Source organism: Pleurodeles waltl, chromosome 6 (genome assembly GCF_031143425.1).
Source record: "Pleurodeles waltl isolate 20211129_DDA chromosome 6, aPleWal1.hap1.20221129, whole genome shotgun sequence".
NCBI lineage: Eukaryota > Metazoa > Chordata > Amphibia > Caudata > Salamandridae > Pleurodeles > Pleurodeles waltl.
Window position 1 is genome coordinate 1585196707 of NC_090445.1, and position 20178 is coordinate 1585216884.

At 45.8% G+C, this 20178-nt stretch overlaps 1 protein-coding gene and 4 non-coding genes across 5 annotated transcripts; all 5 read left to right on the top strand.

Annotated features, from left to right (window-relative positions):
- The first annotated feature begins 7828 nt into the window (after nt 1-7828).
- Nucleotides 7829-12225, top strand: RPL12 (ribosomal protein L12). Its single transcript, XM_069241373.1, has 7 exons — nt 7829-7999; nt 9692-9765; nt 10175-10273; nt 10455-10536; nt 11110-11196; nt 11962-12074; nt 12167-12225. Exons 1-7 carry the CDS (start codon nt 7963-7965, stop codon nt 12170-12172), a joined length of 498 nt encoding a protein of 165 aa, XP_069097474.1. The 5' UTR covers nt 7829-7962; the 3' UTR covers nt 12173-12225.
- LOC138302282 (small nucleolar RNA SNORA65) lies at nt 9494-9618 on the top strand. The gene has a single exon (XR_011205370.1). It is a non-coding gene; the product is annotated as a small nucleolar RNA SNORA65 (small nucleolar RNA).
- Nucleotides 10697-10825, top strand: LOC138302280 (small nucleolar RNA SNORA65). Its single transcript, XR_011205368.1, has one exon. It is a non-coding gene; the product is annotated as a small nucleolar RNA SNORA65 (small nucleolar RNA).
- On the top strand, nt 11551-11676 carry LOC138302281 (small nucleolar RNA SNORA65). Its single transcript, XR_011205369.1, has one exon. It is a non-coding gene; the product is annotated as a small nucleolar RNA SNORA65 (small nucleolar RNA).
- Nucleotides 12226-12675: 450 nt separating the features above from the next.
- Nucleotides 12676-12805, top strand: LOC138302289 (small nucleolar RNA SNORA19). The gene has a single exon (XR_011205376.1). It is a non-coding gene; the product is annotated as a small nucleolar RNA SNORA19 (small nucleolar RNA).
- Nucleotides 12806-20178: the final 7373 nt, after the last annotated feature.

A 20178-nucleotide genomic window follows, 5' to 3' on the forward strand; every position in this document is an offset into this window, starting at 1 on the left:
TATAATCCATCACCCAATATTGTCCTCAGAGCTTACCATGTATTCCAAGTAAGACCGTCTCCAGCGACGTGGTTCGTCTTGCAGGAGGCTGCGGCCATAATATCTTGGTTTTGGTGCTTCAGAGAGCTTGGACTTTTGTTATGGTTAGATTTTTGGTATTGTTTGTAAAGAAAAAGGAAGGACAATAGTGTCAAAAGCATATATAGAGCAAAAGAAAAAGGGTGCTTATGCTCTTGGCATATGTAGTTTAATAAATGTTCTTATGTGTTTGGCTGCTGTTTTTACATCAGTAAAGAAAGAGAATAATCTGCACCTCCTTGTCCTTAATAGAATCTAAAATGATTGACACAATAGCTAGAAAATGTTTAATTACACGAGCCCAGTTGTTACTGTAGTCAATTTTTTGGCTGAACTGGCGTAGGAAGGCCTAAGATTTTGCACAGTAAACAACTATAGATCAGCTATTTCTGCGGGACATGTGTTTCTTGATGGAAAACCTGTAGGGGACCATCCTCTTGTGTCCAGGGTCATGAAGGGTATTCGTTTAACTAATCCCACTCATCTGAAGTACACACATCCATGGGATGTAAATGCCATCCTCAACTTCTTGCGACACTGGCCTTGCAATGCAGACTTATCCCGTAAACAGTTATCAGACAAACTGACTACGTTGCTGTGTTTGGTATCATGCAGACGGGTGTCGGATGTGGGAGCTTTGGATTTTCGGGCCATGTATTCCTCCCATATGGAGTAACTTTTTCAATTTCCAGAAGGACGAAGACTGGTTCAAGACAAGCAACCTATCCTAGTTATCCAGATGATTCTAAGCTATGTGTTGTGCAGTGTTTAAAGGAGTATGAAGATTGTACCAGGGAGTTTTGTAAACCTCCTGGGGGTCAGTTGCTAATTGCACTTCAGAAACCCTTTCATCTGGTATCTTCTGCCACCTTAGCGCGCTGGGTGAGATGGCTTCTGTCTGAGGCAGGAATAGATACCTCTGTTTTTGGAGCTCATTCAGTGAGGGGCGCCATGGCATGCAAATCCTTGTCTCTCGGTTCTCAGTTACAGGAGATAATGAAGGCTGCTGACTGGTTTTCCGATTCTACATTCAAGACGTTTTATCATAAACCAGTTTTGGATGTGGCCTTGGTTGTTTTTCAGCAGCTCTGAACAAGCATAATCCGAGCCTCTGGTCCTGCTATAGAATGAAACATTTTCGAGCATAAACGATAAGAATTTTCGAATCAGTTAAGGACATGGAGGAGAAGATTATCCCACCCAATGGATGTATTTTACCCTCCCAAGACTAGTCTACCAGTCTCATGTGCTACATGGGGTCATGGGATTCATTGTATTTATTGTTATCTTTGATGCAACGCGAAAATTTCTTGCTTTGATATTGCATGGTTTATTTACATATCCTCGTACTTACGCAACTGTGTATTACGCACCTGTTTTCTCTCTTCTATTCCACTTCCGATCAGAAGTCCTCGTGATGCGATTTAGGAAGAATCCTCTTCTTTCTGCGTTGGCGCCCGTCTTTTTGGAGAAGCAACCGTTTCCTGGTTGGATTCAAAGCCAATTCTGTGTCAGGACCAGAGGCGAGGATTATGCTGATCTTTCTTCACTCTTTATTACATAGCAAGTTTGAAGTTCAACAAAAAACACATCAAAAACCACAAGCCCCATGAGTCTGCTTCCATAGCAACCATTGTCCAATGAGACTCCGATGTTGACAACTGTATAAATGCCCTCGACCACGTTACTCTCCCTCTTTCTTCACTGCTTCAGTGACAGATAAGTGCCTTTCTACCTCTGAGCCTTTTTCAAGCGTACAAATTGTGTATTTTCACTGAAATTGCGTCTTGTGCACGTTCGCTTTACCTGTTTTGAGTTTGTTGTAGCAACGGCTGTTGCTACGTTGCGGTGCCTTAGCGCGGTGGGCTTTTTAGCCCGAGCGTACTTTCGGCACACGGTGACGCGTCAGGCCCACTAGAGGGCGCGCGTCTTGGAAATACCGTGTTTTCTTAGTGCTCAAGCCATTTTGCGCTCGGCACTTGGATTTTTTACGTGCCAGGGGTCCCTGCAAGAGCCTAGGCTCTATTTAACCCCTCCAACCCCCCACTTACACTGCGTTTGCGGTCTGCAGTAACCCCAGAGCGGGAAGTGCGCTCTAGAGCCATCAGGCGCATTAGGGAAAGCGCATCTTTTTTTTTCGGGTTTTGCCCGCAGTTGGCTCTGTTTGGTGACAGAAGTGTGGGGGGGGGGTGCCATTTTTGGGGTGTATTCTTCTGTCATTATCTCTGAGTCTCGTGATGCAGCCTGCTCAAGAGCATGATTCTTTTTCCCTCATTTCCCCTGGTGAGGGCCCTTCTCATCGCGTCCTACCCCCTGGGGTGGATGTGTTGCTTTCGCAAGCTATCATCCAGGCTCTGGTCCCTATTAAGGAGAGCGTGGTGCAGCTTGCGGAGCACGTATCCAAAGGGCCCGGCATGTTTGGGGTGACGGGTGTTGGGTCTGGTACAGCCCCCAGGAAATCACGCAAGCGCGATTCGGGGCACCTTGAGGACGTTGAGCTTCCCGCTGATGTCCCCAGTAAGAGTGCACGCTTGCAGATGCGCCTACCCTTCCGGGAGGGCTCCATACCCGGCATAATGGGTGAGAAGCTTCATCACCAATTGGACCTCAACGTGGGGTCACCTAAGGGCATAGCAGGAGACTCAGAGGGGGACCCCTCCTCGGTCAAGGAAGTAGAATCTGGCCACCCTTGGTGCCCTGGGGCCTCCCTACCGGACCCACAAGATCTGGGGGACTCGGACTCGGACATGTTTGAGCCTGAGGGTATATATCATCCTCGGTCTTCGGAGTGGCACCCAGACCAGAAAGTGGCTGACTATGTGGCGAGCAAAATTCGCCAACCTCTGGACAAAGAGGTTTGGGCCTGTCTGAAGGCCGAATGCCCGCACCCTACCTTGCCTGACAAGGTAGCAGCTACCCCTCAAATCTACCCCAAGATGTGTACTTTCTTTGCTAAGTGCGTGAAGGACCCTAAAAAGGGTATTGATCGGTCCTGGAGGGCGTGTCAGGACAAGCTCCTGGACGTCATGGGTTTCTTGACACAAATTATACAATTGGCGGAACGTGCCAAGTAGTCAAATACACCCCTTCCGACGGACGTCGTAGTGGAATGGGCCCAGAGGGCATTGTGTCTCCTGAGTAATGCCAATTATGCTATTTTGGCCGAGAGACGCCGCTCTCTGCTCATCAAAATAGATCCCAAATTAGGGGAATTATCGTCCTCAGAGGCAGGGGCGGTTGCACAGGGCAACTTTTTTGGAGACCCTTTTGTCAAGGAGCTAGGGAAGTTTGTTGCCATCTTCTCTGCCCTCGATAAGGCGCAAACTTCAATCAAGAAGATATTTCCCGCCAAGGTTTTTGGAGGGGCCGGATGAGGTAGGGGTCGCTCTTCCTGCCACCAGTTCCAGCAAGGCACTGGTTCCTACAGACACAATGAATGGCAGGACGGTCGACAGTGAACCTTCTTCCCCAACAGGGGCAAAGGAAAAGGCAGAGCGAATAGGAAAGCCCGGGAGCAGCCAATGGCCCAGGAGGAACTTCGGGTAAGAATTATCCCTTCTTCCCCTCAAAAACTGGGAGGGAGGTTACGACTTTTCAAACGAAATTGGGAACTCATAACCTCTGATGCGTGGGTGTTACAGACGGTGTCTGGTTTTCACATCGCGTTTTGGGGAACTCCGATTCAAGAGAAACTTCCCACAGCTTTAGTTTTCTCAGCAGCAGATTCCGCCCTTACAGATTCAGAGGTTCAAGAGCTCCTACACAAAGGCGCCAGATGTACCTCAGCTCTCCACCCAAGAGGCTTTGTAAGCAATCGTTTCCTGGTGGAGAAGAAGGACAAAGGGTTTCGCCGGGTGATCAACCTTCGTTCACTCAACGACTGGGTGATCTACCGGCATTTCAAAATGGAGGGGATACACTTGCTTCGGGATATCCTCCTGCGGGAAGACTGGATGATCCGTCTGGCCCTCAGGGACGCTTATCTCAGTGTGCCAATCTTTCCCCCTCATCGCAGGTTCCTGCAGTTTCTGTGGAAAGGTCAGGTGTCGAATTTACCTCTCTCCCATTCGGTCTGTCGTTGGCTCCTTGGTGCTTTACCAAGCTTCTCAAGCCGGTGGTGGAATTCCTCTGTTCTCGGGGGATCTGCCTCATTATTTACCTGGACGATCTCCTCTTGATGGATCAATCCAGGTCGCAACTTATATCCAATGCAAACACGACTGTTGCTCTCCTTCAGGACCTGGGGTTTGTGATCAACCGACAGAAATCGGATCTGCTTCCTTCGCAGTCTATGGTTTTTCTGGGGTTCCTCGTAGACTCCCAGGTTGCATCTCTCAGTCTCCCGACTCAAAAGATCTCCAAAATCAAGAAGGAGCTAAGGAAAGTTTTGAGATGGAACAGGATTTCACAACGGCAACTTGCCAGAGTGGTGGGTTTGCTCTCCTCATCGATTCAGGCCATTTTTCCAGGCCCACTTCACTACAGGGGTCTCCTGCGCCTCAACGCTCATCACCTTCGCCACGGTCTGACGTACTCTGAACTGGTCTCTCTCAACATGGAGGTCAGAACAGAGTTGCAGTGGTGGCTGGACCACATGGAGGCATGGAATGGCAGGGCCATTTTTGGGGCCTCTCCAGACCTGGTCATAGAGTCGGATGCCAGCCGGCACGTATGGGGAGCCCGTTGCGGGGACATCTCGTTCGGGGGACGTTGGACCACTCAGGAGCTCAGCATGCACATCAATTGTTTGGAGCTTCTAGCGGGCTAGTTTCCGATCAGGTCCCTGACTCGAGACAGGATCTCTTGCGTGGTCCTACTTAGGATGGACAACGTGTCTGCGGTGCAATACATAATCCGCCTCGGGGTACTTGGTCGAAGGCCCTGATGGAGCTGGCGAAAGACTTTTGGCATTTTTGCCTCGAACACCAGATCCCTGTCACGGCGAAGTATCTTCCGGGTTCCCAGAACTCTTTGGCAGACTGGAATTCCAGGTTCCTGTCAGACTCCAGTGATTGGCAGCTGGATCCGGAGGTCTTTCGGGTGATCATGGAACGGTGGGGTCCTTGTTCGGTAGACCTCTTTGCTTCCAGGTGGAACACCCATCTTCCTCTGTACTTCAGCTGGCGCCTGGATCCGGGAGCAACGGCGGTGGATGCATTTCTGCAGAACTGGGGCCCACACCAGAGGTATGCCTTTCCCCCCCTTCCTACTGATTCCGAGAGTATTAGCCCAGGTACGTCGCCAGGAAGCGGCAGTGATCTTAATAACACCCCTGTGGCATTCCCAAGCGTGGTTTCCGTCTCTTCCGGAGCTCTTGTGCGACTTTCCAATCCGTCTTCCGGATTTTTCTTCAATTCTTCAGGATCCGTCGGGTCACTTCCATCCTCTGGTCCTTCAGGGCCATCTATCACTGGTGGCCTGGAAGATTTCAGGACTCGCTGGCAGGATTGCCGACTTTCGCAGGAAGCTCAGGGTTTCATTGCACAAGCCTGGGCTCCAGGGACTGGTAAGCGGTACAGGTCTGCATGGTCTAGATGGGGTCGCTGGTGTATGGACAGGCGTACCGATCCCATGGGGGCCTACATTACCGATATCCTAAATTTCTTGGTGGAGCTAGCGGGCACTGGTTTGTCTTATTGTACAGTGAATTCCTTTAGGTCGGCCAACTCGGGGGGGTCACTCCCACCTCGATTTTCATCCATTGGAGGAACACCCTTGGGTGTGTAAACTTCTTAGGGGTATCGAACTCTCCAGACCTCCTGAACCCAGGTACTCGGAGTTGTGGGATGTCAACCTAGTTCAGCGTCTTTTATCCTCGTGGCAGGACAATCAATATCTCTCTAGGAAGGAGTTACCAGCTAAACTGGCAATGTTATTGTGCCTCATCTCATGCAAAAGACTGTTGGATGTCAATGCCTTAGATGTTTCAGATAGAGTGTTTTCTTCGGAAGGAGTAACTTTCACGGGTTTGCACAGAACCAAATGCAACACCAGGTCAGTATCGTACCCGGCGTTTACTCTCTCTACCAAACTGTGTGTGGTGCGATGCTTAAAGATGTATGAGGAAGTGACAGCTGATCTTCGTCCTCCGGGCAAACGTCAGCTGTTGATTTCTTTGAAGAAACCTTTTAAGGCACTCTCCTCCCCTACCATTGCTAGGTGGATCAGATGGGTCCTAGCGAAAGCTGGTATCAATATACAGGTATTCGGGGCACATTCAGTTCGAGGTGCCATGGCCTCCAAGGCCATCCATGTGGGCGGTAGGTTGGAGGACATCATGAATGCGGCAGATTGGTCCTTGGAGTCAGTCTTTAAGAAGTTCTATTTTAAACCGATACACAAGGTAGCCTCTTTGGTGGTAAGCTTTGAACTTGCATAATCCTAGCCTCTGGTCCTGACATAGAATGCGAAATTTCCTAGCTACCGTGAAGAGAAGTTTCAATTCTATTAAGGACACGGAGGCGAGGATTATCCCACCCTACACGTGATACGTATTTTTTCCACCCGGAAGTTGTCTTTTGGAGATTGTACGAAGGTGGTATTCATATGTTATATTGTTATATATATGCACATGTTTGCAGATTTTATTCTTGCTGTGAGCGGTTGTATCTGGAATATTCTGTAATGTTTTTCTATTTTTTTGTTATGGTTTAATGGTTTAAGAACCTAGACTTCTACAATCATACAGGCTTTAAGTATTGCTTAATGAATTGTGGATATGCCTGGTTTAATATTGTATGTTTTCCGTAGGATCTGAGGCAGCGGCCACTTGAAGAACCAAATGTCTCTTCCGCAGTGAAGGTGAGAGAGGTGGTCGAGGGCATTTATACAGTTGTTAGCATCGGGGTCTCATTGGACAATGGTTGCTATGGAAGCAGACTCATGGGACTTGTGGTTTTTGATGCGTTTTTTGTTGAACTTTGAACTTGCTATGTAATAAAGAGTGAAGAAAGATCTGCATAATCCTCACCTCCGTGTCCTTAATAGAATTGAAACTTTCCTTCACGGTAGCTAGGAAATTTCGCAGTTTTGTTAGGACTGTCTTTTATCATTAGAGACTTTCACTTTTTTTCTCACTGCAAAGAAAGAGGAAGAAATATGGCAGCTAGGACAGTTATTTAGCAACATGGCCCCCCATTGGTAGTGAGGAAATATGTTGGGTTCAGGGGAGCTGTAGTATTTTTGATTAAGTGTTTTGATTGGCTGCTGTGATTTTTTTGTAATAATAAACAGCTAAGGAGGAGAAGCATAATCATCGCATCCCTGTCCTTCATAGAATTGAAAATTCTTATTGCGTTTGCTCGAAAATTTGTAATTGCAATATATGCCTATGTACATTAATAACATGTTGTGTATATATATTCCAGGCGCTACATTTTGCTAATCTTCGCTTCAGCGGCTTTGGTAGAACTGAAAAATTTCTTGGATGGCTAAGATTTTTTTCACGCCCCTCATGTTTGTCCCCTAAAAATAGACTTTTAGCCCTGGATCTTAGACTCAGGGGTAGTAAATTTGGTAATGTAAACAAATATCTACCATCTGGTAGACATTCTTCCAATAAACCGATCACTTAGCGTTAATGTCCTGTATGCTATGTAAATCAACACTTTAGTCGACGCCAGCTCTACTGCGAACAGATATGTTGGCGCACGCGCTGTTCAGTATGGCAAGAGATGCCAAACACAAGATGGCCGAAGAAAAGTGTTCGAAGGGATTTCTCGCGAGATTTGAGAGTATATACCATAGCTGCGCGATCAGCCCGCCCTCTTTTCTCGCTCCATCTAGACGGTTGAGGTGCAACTTTACTTCGGTCGTCCCGAATCCGGGTTCATCCGACACCGAAACCGCAGTCCGTGGCGCAGCCAGCGGTAGTACCTTTCCGCAATGCCTCCTAAATTTGATCCCACCGAGATCAAAGTCGGTACGTGAGCGGCTCAGCGGGAACCCCGGGGTACAGCAAACGGCTGACCCGGGATTAACGCGCTTGTACCAGGGCTTCGGGGCCCGCTCTCAACGGTATGGAAGGTTTGGTGGTTAGGGGGAGCCCTGTCGGCTAGACGCGAGTCCTTTAATAACATTTTGTTGGGATAGGGTTGTGTAGACTTTTGGCGATCGGGGCCTATCATGTGGTGGGGTGGGAGTCTGCGGAGTTTATTTTCTTGTACTGAATTAAGTGACCCTGGGAGGAAGGAGGGGGTTGGGCTGGCGCCAGGAATGTATGTTGGCTGTTACAGCTGGCCTGCCATGTTGTACTCCAGGTATTTTACCGGCGTTGTAATATTTTAAGACTATTTTTAATGGTGTACCTACATTAAATTATAAGCATCTCAGGGCGAACTACGTACACCTGCATCGCAGTGGTACGTCTCACTTATTTATGCATCATCGTGCTGAACTCTGTGGCATCCGTGGTGCATCTGCATGTTCTGTCACTGACACGTGATCGGAGCACATACTGATTGATGTTAGCTGTCCTAACGACCCCACTCTAAATTATTACTGTGCTGTGCCCATCAAGTCTTAGGTGTGAACTGTATGACGCTTCCATCTTTTTGTTATATTTCTATTTAAATAGCCTTTCTTAGTAACAGAAATATGTGCGGCTTATTTTGTAGTGGCAACTTTCCACTTAATGTTTTTGCACTTTGGCTGCGTAATATATATTTATATATCTTTTAAATGGCTGCGCTCTGGATTAAAGGCGCCTCACCAAAACTGGCTACTCTATCTACTTTTTATTTTATTTTAAGTTGCATCTTTAAATCAGAAAGAGTAACTTACACCTGTACGTGCTACGATTTACTCTAACATTAGCAATAAGAAACCTTACTTATGTTCTGCAGGACCGTGGATACCAAAGTTTGACCAGATTAACGTGTGCTAGACTTAAGAATGGTGTAGATATTGGGCCTAGTTTGGAAAGCCCATTCCGCCAATTGGCCTTTTAAATCGCAATTCACAGCAAAGCATGCTGAGTCTTTGGGTCAGCCACTCTTGCACTGCGCGTATTGGAATTTAGAATAACGCGCATACTTGCCTTGAGTGTCACCGGGCTAGTCTCGATTGCGTATTTAAAAAAAAAAAAATGGTTTTGGGCAATCATTTTTAAAATGAGATTGTTACGAGGCTAGAACTAAATTTCGACTGCAGTTAATACGTAAGAGGTATTTTAGTCGAAAGGTTTGCTTTGTTGGACGCTTTTATTGCATTAAGGGTACAAGTCCAATTTACCCCAGAGCAGCTTAAACTTCAGTGTTAACAAAATGAATTACAGCAAAGGGCGCGAAGCCCTGTGTATTACTTGTCTTTGCGCTGGATAAAACTAAAATGTAATCAGCCGTTGGGAATCTGTCACGTTATGGGTATTATCGTCTGTGCTCAGCTGGGAGAGGATGCCTATGAATATTTTCAGCCACCCGCCACTATGCCTGTCTCAGTGGCAGTCATAATCCAGTGGTGCGCTAAGAGTAAAGCCCAGTTTAGGAAACAGAGTTTTTCTGCACTGGTGGGCATCTCTGTGCCGAAAGATTGGGTACACATGTCCGTGTTTACATTTACCTTGCATGGAAAGGTCCTTGTACAAGCGTTCTTACTAATTGTGCCTGTTTTGCAGTTTTTTTGAGATGCACTGGAGGTGAAGTGGGTGCCACTTCTGCTTTGGCTCCAAAGATCGGTCCTCTGGGTTTGGTGAGTTTTTTTTTATTTGTTTTTTTTACCATGTATACATCTGTTTTCGTATGTATTTCAGAAACTAGCATTAACAAAGCAAATGGGGCTGTGCAGTTGGTATTTATAATTTTAGTTAAGTGTTTTGATAAAAAATCGGAATGCTAAATTGAGGGCAAATGCATCTCGTATCATAGTTTTTACTCTGGAACCGGAACGGGGTTTAAAAAGGATACGAAGGAGCACGTTTTAGGACCTTCCGGAGTAATGAAGCTGACACCTTAAAACGTTCGTGCAGCTTCAGCTCTCATGCTATACGTCGAATGCTATTAATACGACCATCTTTAAGGTTTCCTCTCTGTCCATACCCCATAAAAAATAGCATCAGCGTACTGTCTTCGTATATAATCAATCCTGTGTTTGTCCGTAGTCTCCCAAGAAAGTTGGTGATGACATTGCCAAGGCAACCGGTGACTGGAAGGGCCTGAGGATCACAATCAAGCTCACCATCCAGAATAGGCAAGCTCAGGTAACTAGTCAAGGACCGTGCTGTAACATTTTACTTTCACTTGCTTTGGGTTGTCTTTACATTGCCGTTTAGTCTGCCAATTTTCCGAGTAGTTCGCTCTTGCATCTAATATGAATGGCATTGGTTGGGTATAATGTCAGTAACTTGTGAGCTAAAAGTTTTTTTTTCTCCTAATCTTCAGATTGAAGTTGTCCCGTCTGCCTCTGCTCTGATCATCAAAGCCCTGAAGGAGCCACCACGAGACAGAAAGAAGCAGAAGAACAGTAGGTTTACTTGGTGAACGTTTGTTTCGACGTGTTGACTGCAGCTCAGTTGGCCGTTGCAGTTTCTTTGTGCTGGTCGAGTGTTCACTTTAATTGTATCTTACTTAGCGGTTGGGGGGGGGGGGGGGGGGTGGTGTTGGTCGGTCGGTCTGTTCAGCCACCCGCCACTATAGCAGTCTTAATACAGTGACTGTGTATAATCCAGTGGTGTGCTAAAACTAAATCCCGCCTAAGGAAACAGGGTTGTTCTCATCGTGGGCAGCTCTGTGCCGAAAGGCCGGGGACAAATTCTTAACCCACGCGTTTGAAAGCAACAGTTGTGTTTTGTGCAAATGAGCAGGCGCTCACGCCTTCAATGGAGACGATCGGACTCGAGTTTTTCTAAAATCAAGTGGACTCTTCAGCGCCGTTGTCAGTAAAGGCCTGCAAGGGTTGTCGGACAAGGATTTGAAGTGACTTCCACTTGCTGCAGAGCTTGTTTAGGTTGGCGCTTTAGCGTGCTTTCAGCACTACAGTATAGCGTTTGTAATGTCCAGTCTGACCAGCTTGCTAATAATGTCTTTTCCTTTTTAGTCAAACATAGTGGCAGCATCAGTATGGATGAGATTCTTGCCATTGCTCGTCAGATGAGGCACCGGTCCCTGGCCAGGGAACTCTCTGGTAAGAAAGATGTTTACCCTTTGCGTGCTTATAAGGGCCTTAACTTCGTGTACGCTTAAGGTGGGAGTCAATGTGATGTTGACATGGTTGGGAATTACATTACCACGGGCCTCGATGAAGATACGTTTTCACCAAAATATATATATATTTTCCCACACTGACTCAATCGTTGTGGCTGATTCACTACAATAAATTATAAACCCTATTCAGTCTGCCAGCAGTAAACGTCACAGCTTACTTTGTCGCAGACAGATATTACATAGACGCTGGGCTGTTTCCTGTATGCGTGTGTGTATATATACATTTTTATGTATTTATCACACGCTCTTTGTTCTTGTTGGTATGCTCTAGCCACCCGCCACTATACCTGTCTAAACTAAGTGACTTGTATAATCCAGTGGTGTGCTGAAAATAAATCCCATTTTAGGAAACAGGGCTGTTCTATTATGGGTGGCTCTGTGCCAAAAACTGGGTACACGACACTTTAGTCTTTAAAAGCTTTCTCCATATGTGGTGATAGGCCTTCCATAAACGTAATCTGGTTGCCCATATGTATACATAAATTGGGTTTTAATTGAGATTTTGACTCAAACTGCGATCCCGTGCTTTGCCTGTCTCGCTCGTAGGAATGTGTTCATTGTACTTATTTGACTTGCACTTGTTTAAGTCGGAACGTAGGCAGACATTGTACAAAACTTACCTTAAGTTCTGAATGCCCAGTTTATGGACAAGTATGCTCATGAAATAAAGATATTTTTTTAACAGGTACTGTGAAGGAAATCCTCGGCACTGCTCAGTCTGTTGGATGCAATGTTGATGGAAGGCCACCACATGACATAATTGACGACATAAATAGTGGTGCTGTCGAATGTCCAGCTGTAAGTATTTTTTAGGAAGTCATTTAACTACTACCTCCCGTTAGTAGTGAGGTACTTTTACTAATGGTTGTCCTGTCTTTTATTCTCTGCAGAGTTGAAAAGCCGGAACAGCGCAAAGTTTAAGAAACAAATAAAAAAAACATAAAACATATATCTTGTGTTGGTTGTATTTCTTTTATATGCATGTTGGCAAATACTACGTCTGGCTTAAAAGTTAAAGAAATACTTTTAACATCTTAGACACGGCGATGTTAGTTTCTCGCCAAAAGAGGTGTTGTGTACAGCTTTAAGCTGTTAAATGCAATACGTGTCCTGAGCCTCATGCTAGGGGCCGGGTGTCGGTGGGGAGGCTGTCGTTCCTGAACTCGCAAACAATGAGCTGCTGATAATGGAGGTCAGGTCTACTGATCTGTGCAGGTTCCAATCGGCCATCTGGAGAGGACGGAGCTTTCAACCTAGTCGTTTTGTCCCGCTCATTATCTAGTTCAGTTGGTGCTTCACAACTCACTTGCAACCGAAAAGTTGCTTGATAAAATGGTTAATTGGACGGGTCAAACTTCAAATATGTCGATTAGAACCATTTTATCTGCCTATTTTATAGCCGCACATTTCATTATCTCCATTTCTGTGTCTGTGAGATGGAAGATATTTCTGATGTGCTAGAATAAAAAAAGGTAAATTAGCAGCGTGGAGTGTCTGTAGCCATCGCTGTCAGTCACCTTCTAACAAGTATACTTGTACGACTTACTAAGGCATAAAACCCAGTAATAACCTAAACTTCTAAACAAGCTGCCTAGTACCATTTTTTGTATCTGCTCTCGCAGCTTCCAGGGTTTTACCTAGCTTTCAGGGACGGAACGTGTAGCCATACACCCAATAAGTAGGAAAGTATCGTTTCTCTGGGACACTTGTTCCCAAACTTTCTCAACCAGTGGCTCCCTTGACAAATTGTCCATGACTCCCCCATTGCATTTTTTTTTTTGAGTGGGGTGGGATAGGAGAATTGTTAGCCCGGTCTCTACAGTAGTTCCATTTTATTTCCTGAAAATGATTGATATTAAGGTATTGAGAATCTTGCATGCAATGCAAGACTATGCCTACTCTGCACAATGTTTGCCCTCAGGACATGCAGTGACTGCATCTGTTTGCATGCACTCAGCCTGGATCTGGACCAATCCAGCCAGGAGCACCATGGTGCTATGGCGTAGTTTGGGATCCTCGAGATAGGCCTATGCATAGCTTACTGGACCAATAAGACCATGTGGTTGTTTGTAGCTGAATCACTCAGTGTGATACATCACCTATTGGCTGGCAGATAAATAGTCTTAGATTTGGTTGGTACCTTCACCACTTGATTAACTTTTTTGCCAGAGCATGACGACTGCCACTCCTGATGACAGCCAAATAGGCTTCAGCTACTCTTATTTTACCATAACTCTTTTGAGGTCCTGCCCAACTGACAAACGTGATGTACTTAGCTTGTTTCTATTAGGAGGCAAATTTCTCGTGGATAAGTCGCATGGTATGGGACTGATGGCGCCCCCCCACCCCGAACACACCCAAATTCATACTTAACACTTCATTAGTGTTGAGCTATGTTAACACAATAGGTAATCTTTAAAGCTCCTCCTTTCCTTGTCTTAGCTAATGTCTACCATAGCGAACAATGTGAAAATCCCCCTGCACATCTGTGTTTTTGTAAGTGCCTCAATAGTTAAATATCATGTGAGAATATTTTTTGGACCAGATTTAAGGTGGTAAGCATGTCTTTTTTTTTTTTTTGCAAACTTAGTATCTTTAACTGATGTTTTTTACTTCTGCCTTGAATGTACCCTAATAGTTTTTCCCTGATGACTAGCTTAGGGTTAAGGTTTGTGTTCTGATTGAGTCTAGGGTTTCCTATTGGAGTAAGAGTGTAGGGTTTGCATTCTGATTGGTACTAGAGCTCCTATTGGACTGATTGGTTAGTGGGGCTAGGGTTCCTATTGGACTAAAAGTTTTTAGGGTTTCTGTTCTGACAGGGCTAGGGTTCTGGTTGGCCAGTACAGCTAAGTTTTCTTTTGGACTTTGGTTTTTATTGGCTGTCTGGGGTAGGTTTATGATTGGTTAATAGGGCTAGGTGTCCCATTGGCTCTAAGGTTTGGGGTGAGGGTTTTATAGTCCAATAGGGCTATTTAAGCAGAGGGTTCAGAGTGGGAGAGGACCAGGGCAGTTTCCTGGTCAGGCTTAGGGCTAGAGATGTTGCCCAAGTTTCAGAAAAGATCTTTATTCCTCCACATTCTCCAGCACCCACACATTATCAGCAAAGGCATTCTACTCGTGCACCATGAACAAACCTCATACAGATCTCAGTGTCTCAAAAACCACTTTAAAACCACACCTATACACCATTCTTCCCCCAGCTACATTATGGCACCTTCATTCTCAAACAAACCACGACTCTTACCACTAACACAGCCACCAATTATAAACACAACAGAGCCACATTATACAAAACTCTAATGCATCCATACTCACTTCCCTGTTCATACAAAGCACCAGCTCCTTCCTTACTCATAACTTTTATCGTGACAAAACCTACTTCCATTACAGTAAACACACAGCAAAATCACACTTTAAAAATGCTTTGTCACACCTGCACACTGACTCTCCTGACTACACAAACCTGCACCAACTTTACCCCAAATTTGCATTCTTCACCAACATCTACCACAAAACACCCCAACACAGCAACATTTGCTCACCCGCATGTCATCCGTTGCACAATTTATAACCTTACAATATGACCCACATGCTCCACCACCTTTAACCCGTACTCCTTCCACCCTAAAATGACAAACAAAATATACCACATGCCACTCTTCATAATTTAGCTTCCCCTTGTCTTTTGCGTAACAAGGCTAGCCTACAAGAACACCACAGCTCTCCATGTAACTCAACCACCACCACACAAAGTCCCAACAAATGCTGTAAAGCTGGCTGGACGAGGAACACAATATAGAAAAACATTGTGATCCTCATAGTTAATATTAGCACTTATGACCCCTGATACAAGTTCAAAATATACTGGTAACGCCTCTACAAAACATCACACCTCCACCAAAACAATTTCTAAACTGTCTATTCATAAATGCTTGATCGCTCTTTAAAATAAGTACCACATCCCTGTTCTATTACTGACCCACAGCCTGGCCTGCTCTTTATAACTGAATCACGGTTGGGAGATGACGGCGTGGAGGAATGGCTTCCTGCAATACCGTTGCTGTTGTTCACACAATGCTGTCTAGGCAAAAAAAAAAAGAGGTGGACTAGCTGTTCTATTTGATCAAGCAATAGATTACAGCAAAGCAGACGTCTCTATACAAGGTTCTTCACTAGATGCAACCCTACCCCAACTTCCCTTTTACACACCACCACCAGGCAGTTCTATAGTACAATCCTTAACGCTATACTCCAACATTTGCGTTCTTGGAGACCAAAACATTCGGGGACCGATTTAAGAGCCCCGTGTGCCACATTAGTGCCAACGTAAAAATAAAAAAAAAGCTAATGTGGCCCAATGAGGCCAAAATCGCCACTCCAAATGTGCAAAGTGGGGGCAATACATTTTGCCACTTTGTAACCCATTGTGCTACATTATGCCTGCAAAGGGGGTGTTCCCCTGTTAGGGCTGAAAAAGATTGCACAAAAATCTAAGATTTATTTGCGTCATTTTTTGCAGCACTTTTAACGTCTGCTCATAGCAGGTGTTAAAAAGAGGCACACCATTGTTAACAATGGGCTTTGCACGATTAGTTTCAATGTTTATCGCTAATCCTGCAAAGTTCTGAACTAGTGTCAAATTCTGGCTGCTGCCATGGTGCACTGTAGCTTAGATATGGTGCGCACATGGTTGCGTTATGGGGTGCAAGAAAACTTTTCTTAAATCAGGCCCTTGACTTAACAAACCCAATACACCCGATCCAAAAGCTATCCTCACTGGCCTAGTCACATTGAACCTACATCAGATTGTACACGATCCCACACGTTGCTGGACACATCTAGATGTGGTTTTTTTTTTGCAAACCCAGAACTAGTTACTGTTTAAAGCATCACACCAGTTGCATGGTCGGACCTCCTGCTAACTTTCAAACATAAAACACCACACATCAACACTCCATACATTCACCTATTGGCCATCGAACAAACTCAATTTTGAACACTTAGAAACACAACTAACAGCCAGCACAGATCTAGATACAAATTCTGTTTAAAACCTTCACAAGTGGCTACAGGAATCTTTTGATATCCTAATACCATAAGAAAACAAAACTGTATAAAAGAGCCTTGGAGAAATACAGAATGGAAAGATAAGACAAATCCGAAGACTGCAATAAACCTGGCTCAAATCTAGCCACATTCAAGACTAACTTCAGCTATGCAAACTTAACAGAATATACAAATCTACATTTAAAACAAGCAATATTCAGTAATCAAGATGCTATAGCTGCAAATAAATAATTTTATAAAATTATTAATGAATTTCGAAAACCTAAATGCATGGAAGGAACTCATCCCATTAGACAAGATTTCACAGGAAACTGGCAAATCATTACACAGCCAAGGTAGATACATTGAACTCCTGTTTAAGACCAAGGAAAACCACTAGCGCCAACCAGTTCCAAAAATCTCCAAGAGACAGAGAATCCAGCCACAGAGAAAAGTAAATCAGAATGGCTCAGAGTGCAGTGGTGCATAATAGACCAGAGGGAAGGGGGTTGCGGCGTAAACACGAATGCCTTGAGGGAGCCGTCTCTCAAGCTCGTGGTGGGCTGGCGCTGTACTCTGCGTAGGTCCTGGTCTCGCTAGAGAGGAAGGTCTCGAGACCGTTAGTGGAGCCATCACCACTCGTCCTCAAAATCTTTGGGTGCAGGTAAGTAGTCGTCGAAGCTGTCTCTTGACTTGCCCCATCGCACGGCTGACGTGATGCAGGAGTGGTGTCTCCGCTCAAGGCCTCCGTCCTCTGAGCCTGTGTCTGGGTCCGCTCTGTGCTTCCCTGAATTTCCAGGAGCCAGAGCGCCCCCGCCCAACTTAAGGAATTCTATGAGTCCATGTGCTTACTCTTTGGGCGGACCAAGTTGGATACAGTGCCTTTGGGCCCAAGGGTTTCGGTTGAGGGGCCTTCGGGTTCGGCTCTGGCCACCAAGATCACCTCTGGATCCGCTCGCACCATTGAGACCTTCCCTGGTGCCGGGTTGAATGTCGACGCTCCTGACATAGGTAGTGTCCACTATTGACGTCGACCGGACCTTCTCCCCCATGACTCGGAGCGGTGTTGGCTGATGCCGCCTTTGTCTTCGATGGGGCCTATTCACCCCAGGTTGGATTTGGACCCTTTTTCCTATGAGTACGAATTTGGGGATGGATTGGAGGGGTCCCTGGATCCTTATGAATACCAGGATGCCCCATCTTTGGACTGGGCACAGGAATTGGGTGAAGCCAGTGGACTGGACACTTCTCCAGATGCGGGCATGTGGTCTCCTACTACAGTGGCTACGGCAGAGAGAGCAACTTACGGTATGGTGGTCAGTAGGGCGGCTGAGGTCCTTGGCCTTGAGCTACCTACTGTAGGGGTCAGGACCAACCTCCTGACGGAGGTGCTTCAGCCAGAGGCTTCCACATTTGAGCCCCTTTTACTGTTCATTTAAGCCCTCACCGATGTCCTTTTGGGTACTTGGTCCAAACCCAACACAGGCACACAACAGTTCTCCACCCGAACCTGTCCAATCTCCGCCTTCATGCATGGAGATAGAGCCGCGACAGTTGACAACTTTTGATCTTCCACCTGAAGTCTGTGATGTTATCTTGGCAGCCAGGCGTCCCTCCACCAAAACTGTATACGCCTGTTGTTGACATAAATTTGTGGCATGGTGCACCAACAAATCTGTTGATACCCTCTCTGCCCAAGGTTCTTTTGTTCATTCTTTCTTTGGCCCAGCAGGGCTCTGCTCTGGGCACCCTTAAAGGTTATTTATCTGCCATTTTGGCCTTTCTTAGGTTACCTGATCAGCCCTCACTCTTTAAATCTCCTATTAGTAGATTCCTAAAAGGTCTTACCCACTTATTTTCTACCACTCCATTTACTATGCCTCTGTGGGACCTCAATCTTGTCCTTACTTATTTAATGTGTACTCCCTTTGAGACGATGCACAATTGTCCCTTACGGCTCCTCACCTTCAAAACTGTCTTTCTTGTTGCCATCACCTCTGCTCGCAGGGTGGGTGAGCTTCAGGCCCTTTCGTCTAAACCTCCATACTAGTCTGTGCACCCTGACAAAGTGGTGTTGCGCACTAAGGCTTCCTTCCTTTCTTCCAAAGGTGGTTACTCCTTTTCATGTAGACCAGTCCATCACCCTGCCTACTTTCTATGCACCCCCATATCCTTCCCATGAGGAGGAGAGACTCCAACGTCTGTATCCAGAAAGAGCGTTGGTGTTCTATCTTAATCGTACTAAAGATTTCCGGGTGGACGATCAACTTTTTGTGCGGTATGTGGGTGTGAAAAAAGGGAAGGCGGTGCAACAAGCGTACCATCTGTCGATGGACACTTCTTTGCATTAAGATCTACGCTTTGGCCAAGAAGCAACCCCCTGAAGGCTTGCGTGCTCATCAGAGTGACTGCTGCTTCCACTGTGTTGGCACGCGGAATTCCTGTCCTGGATATCTGCCAGGCAGCTACGTTGGCATCCCTGCATACTTTTGCTAAACACTACTGCCTGGACAGTCCGGTCTGTTGGGATGGCTACTTTGGTCGTTCTGTCCTGCAGGACTTCCTAGTATGATCTTGGTTCGTAACCCACCACTGAGGATGGCATTGCTTGGGTATCTATTCTAAGGTAAGGAATCTGCAACTAGAAGTCTCTATCAGATGTACAAGTTACTTACCTTCGGTATCTAAATATCTTGTAGACACATTCTAGTTGCAGATTCCTTACCGACCCACCCATCCTCCCCACTTGCGAACTGATTTCTAGGGACAAGGATTCCCCCTGAGGCCCTTATCTCTGGCGCACCAATCTCAGTGTTCTTAGCGGCTCTGTGCTTTGGTGTGGAAAGTCATTAAAAGAAACTGACGTCACTGCGCTGAGGCGGCGTCTGAGTACAACTCTCGATGTCATCATGGCGACTATGACGCCACCTACTGACGTACAAGGGTATTGCTTGAAGAAAAATCTCCGGATCCAGTCTGACGCCTGGGGGAAATTCTGTGGTAAGGAATCTGCAACTAGAATATGTCTCTACCAGACATTTCATTACCCCAGGAAAGTAACTTGTACGACGACACATCTTCATTAGAAATGCTCAAACCAATTGACCATGTCTCTCAGCTTTATTCTGGATTCAATAGTTACATTCATCCCCATATAAAAAAGTTGTAAAAGCTGCAAACCTCCATTTATGTTCCATAAAGAAGATTTGCCACCTCATCTCTAGATCTTCTAAAAAAATAGTTGTTTAGGCTGAACTGGGACAAGATGGAGTTGACCTATCATCACTTACCCTGCTTAAAGCTGTACTTCCCTTAGAAGCTAGATAGGTTCACTCCGCAGACGTTTAGGGCCAGATGTAGCAAACCATTTGCGAGTCGCAAACGGCAAAAATCGCCGTTTGCAAGTCGCAAACGTGTGTTTGCTATGCAGAAATGCATTTTGCGAGTCGGAACCGACTCGCAAAATGCATTTCAGAGTCGCAAATAGGAAGGGGTGTTCCCTTCCTATTTGCGAGTCGCAGTGGTATGCACGCGGTCGCAAATGGAGTCGCAGTTACCATCCACTTGAAGTGGATGGTAACCCACTCGCAAACGGGAAGGGGTCCCCATGGGACCTCTTCTCCTTTGTGACTGGACCCCAAATTATTTTTTCAGAGCAGGTAGTGGTCCAAGGGACCACTACCTGCCCTGAAGAAATCTGAAACAAAAGGTTTCGTTTTTTTTCTCTAAGTGCAGCTCGTTTTCCTTTAAGGAAAACAGGCTACACTTGGGGGGAAAAAAAAACTGCTTTATTTAAAACCAGTCACGGACATGGAGGTCTGCTGACTACAGCAGGCCTCCATACCTGTGAGTGCCC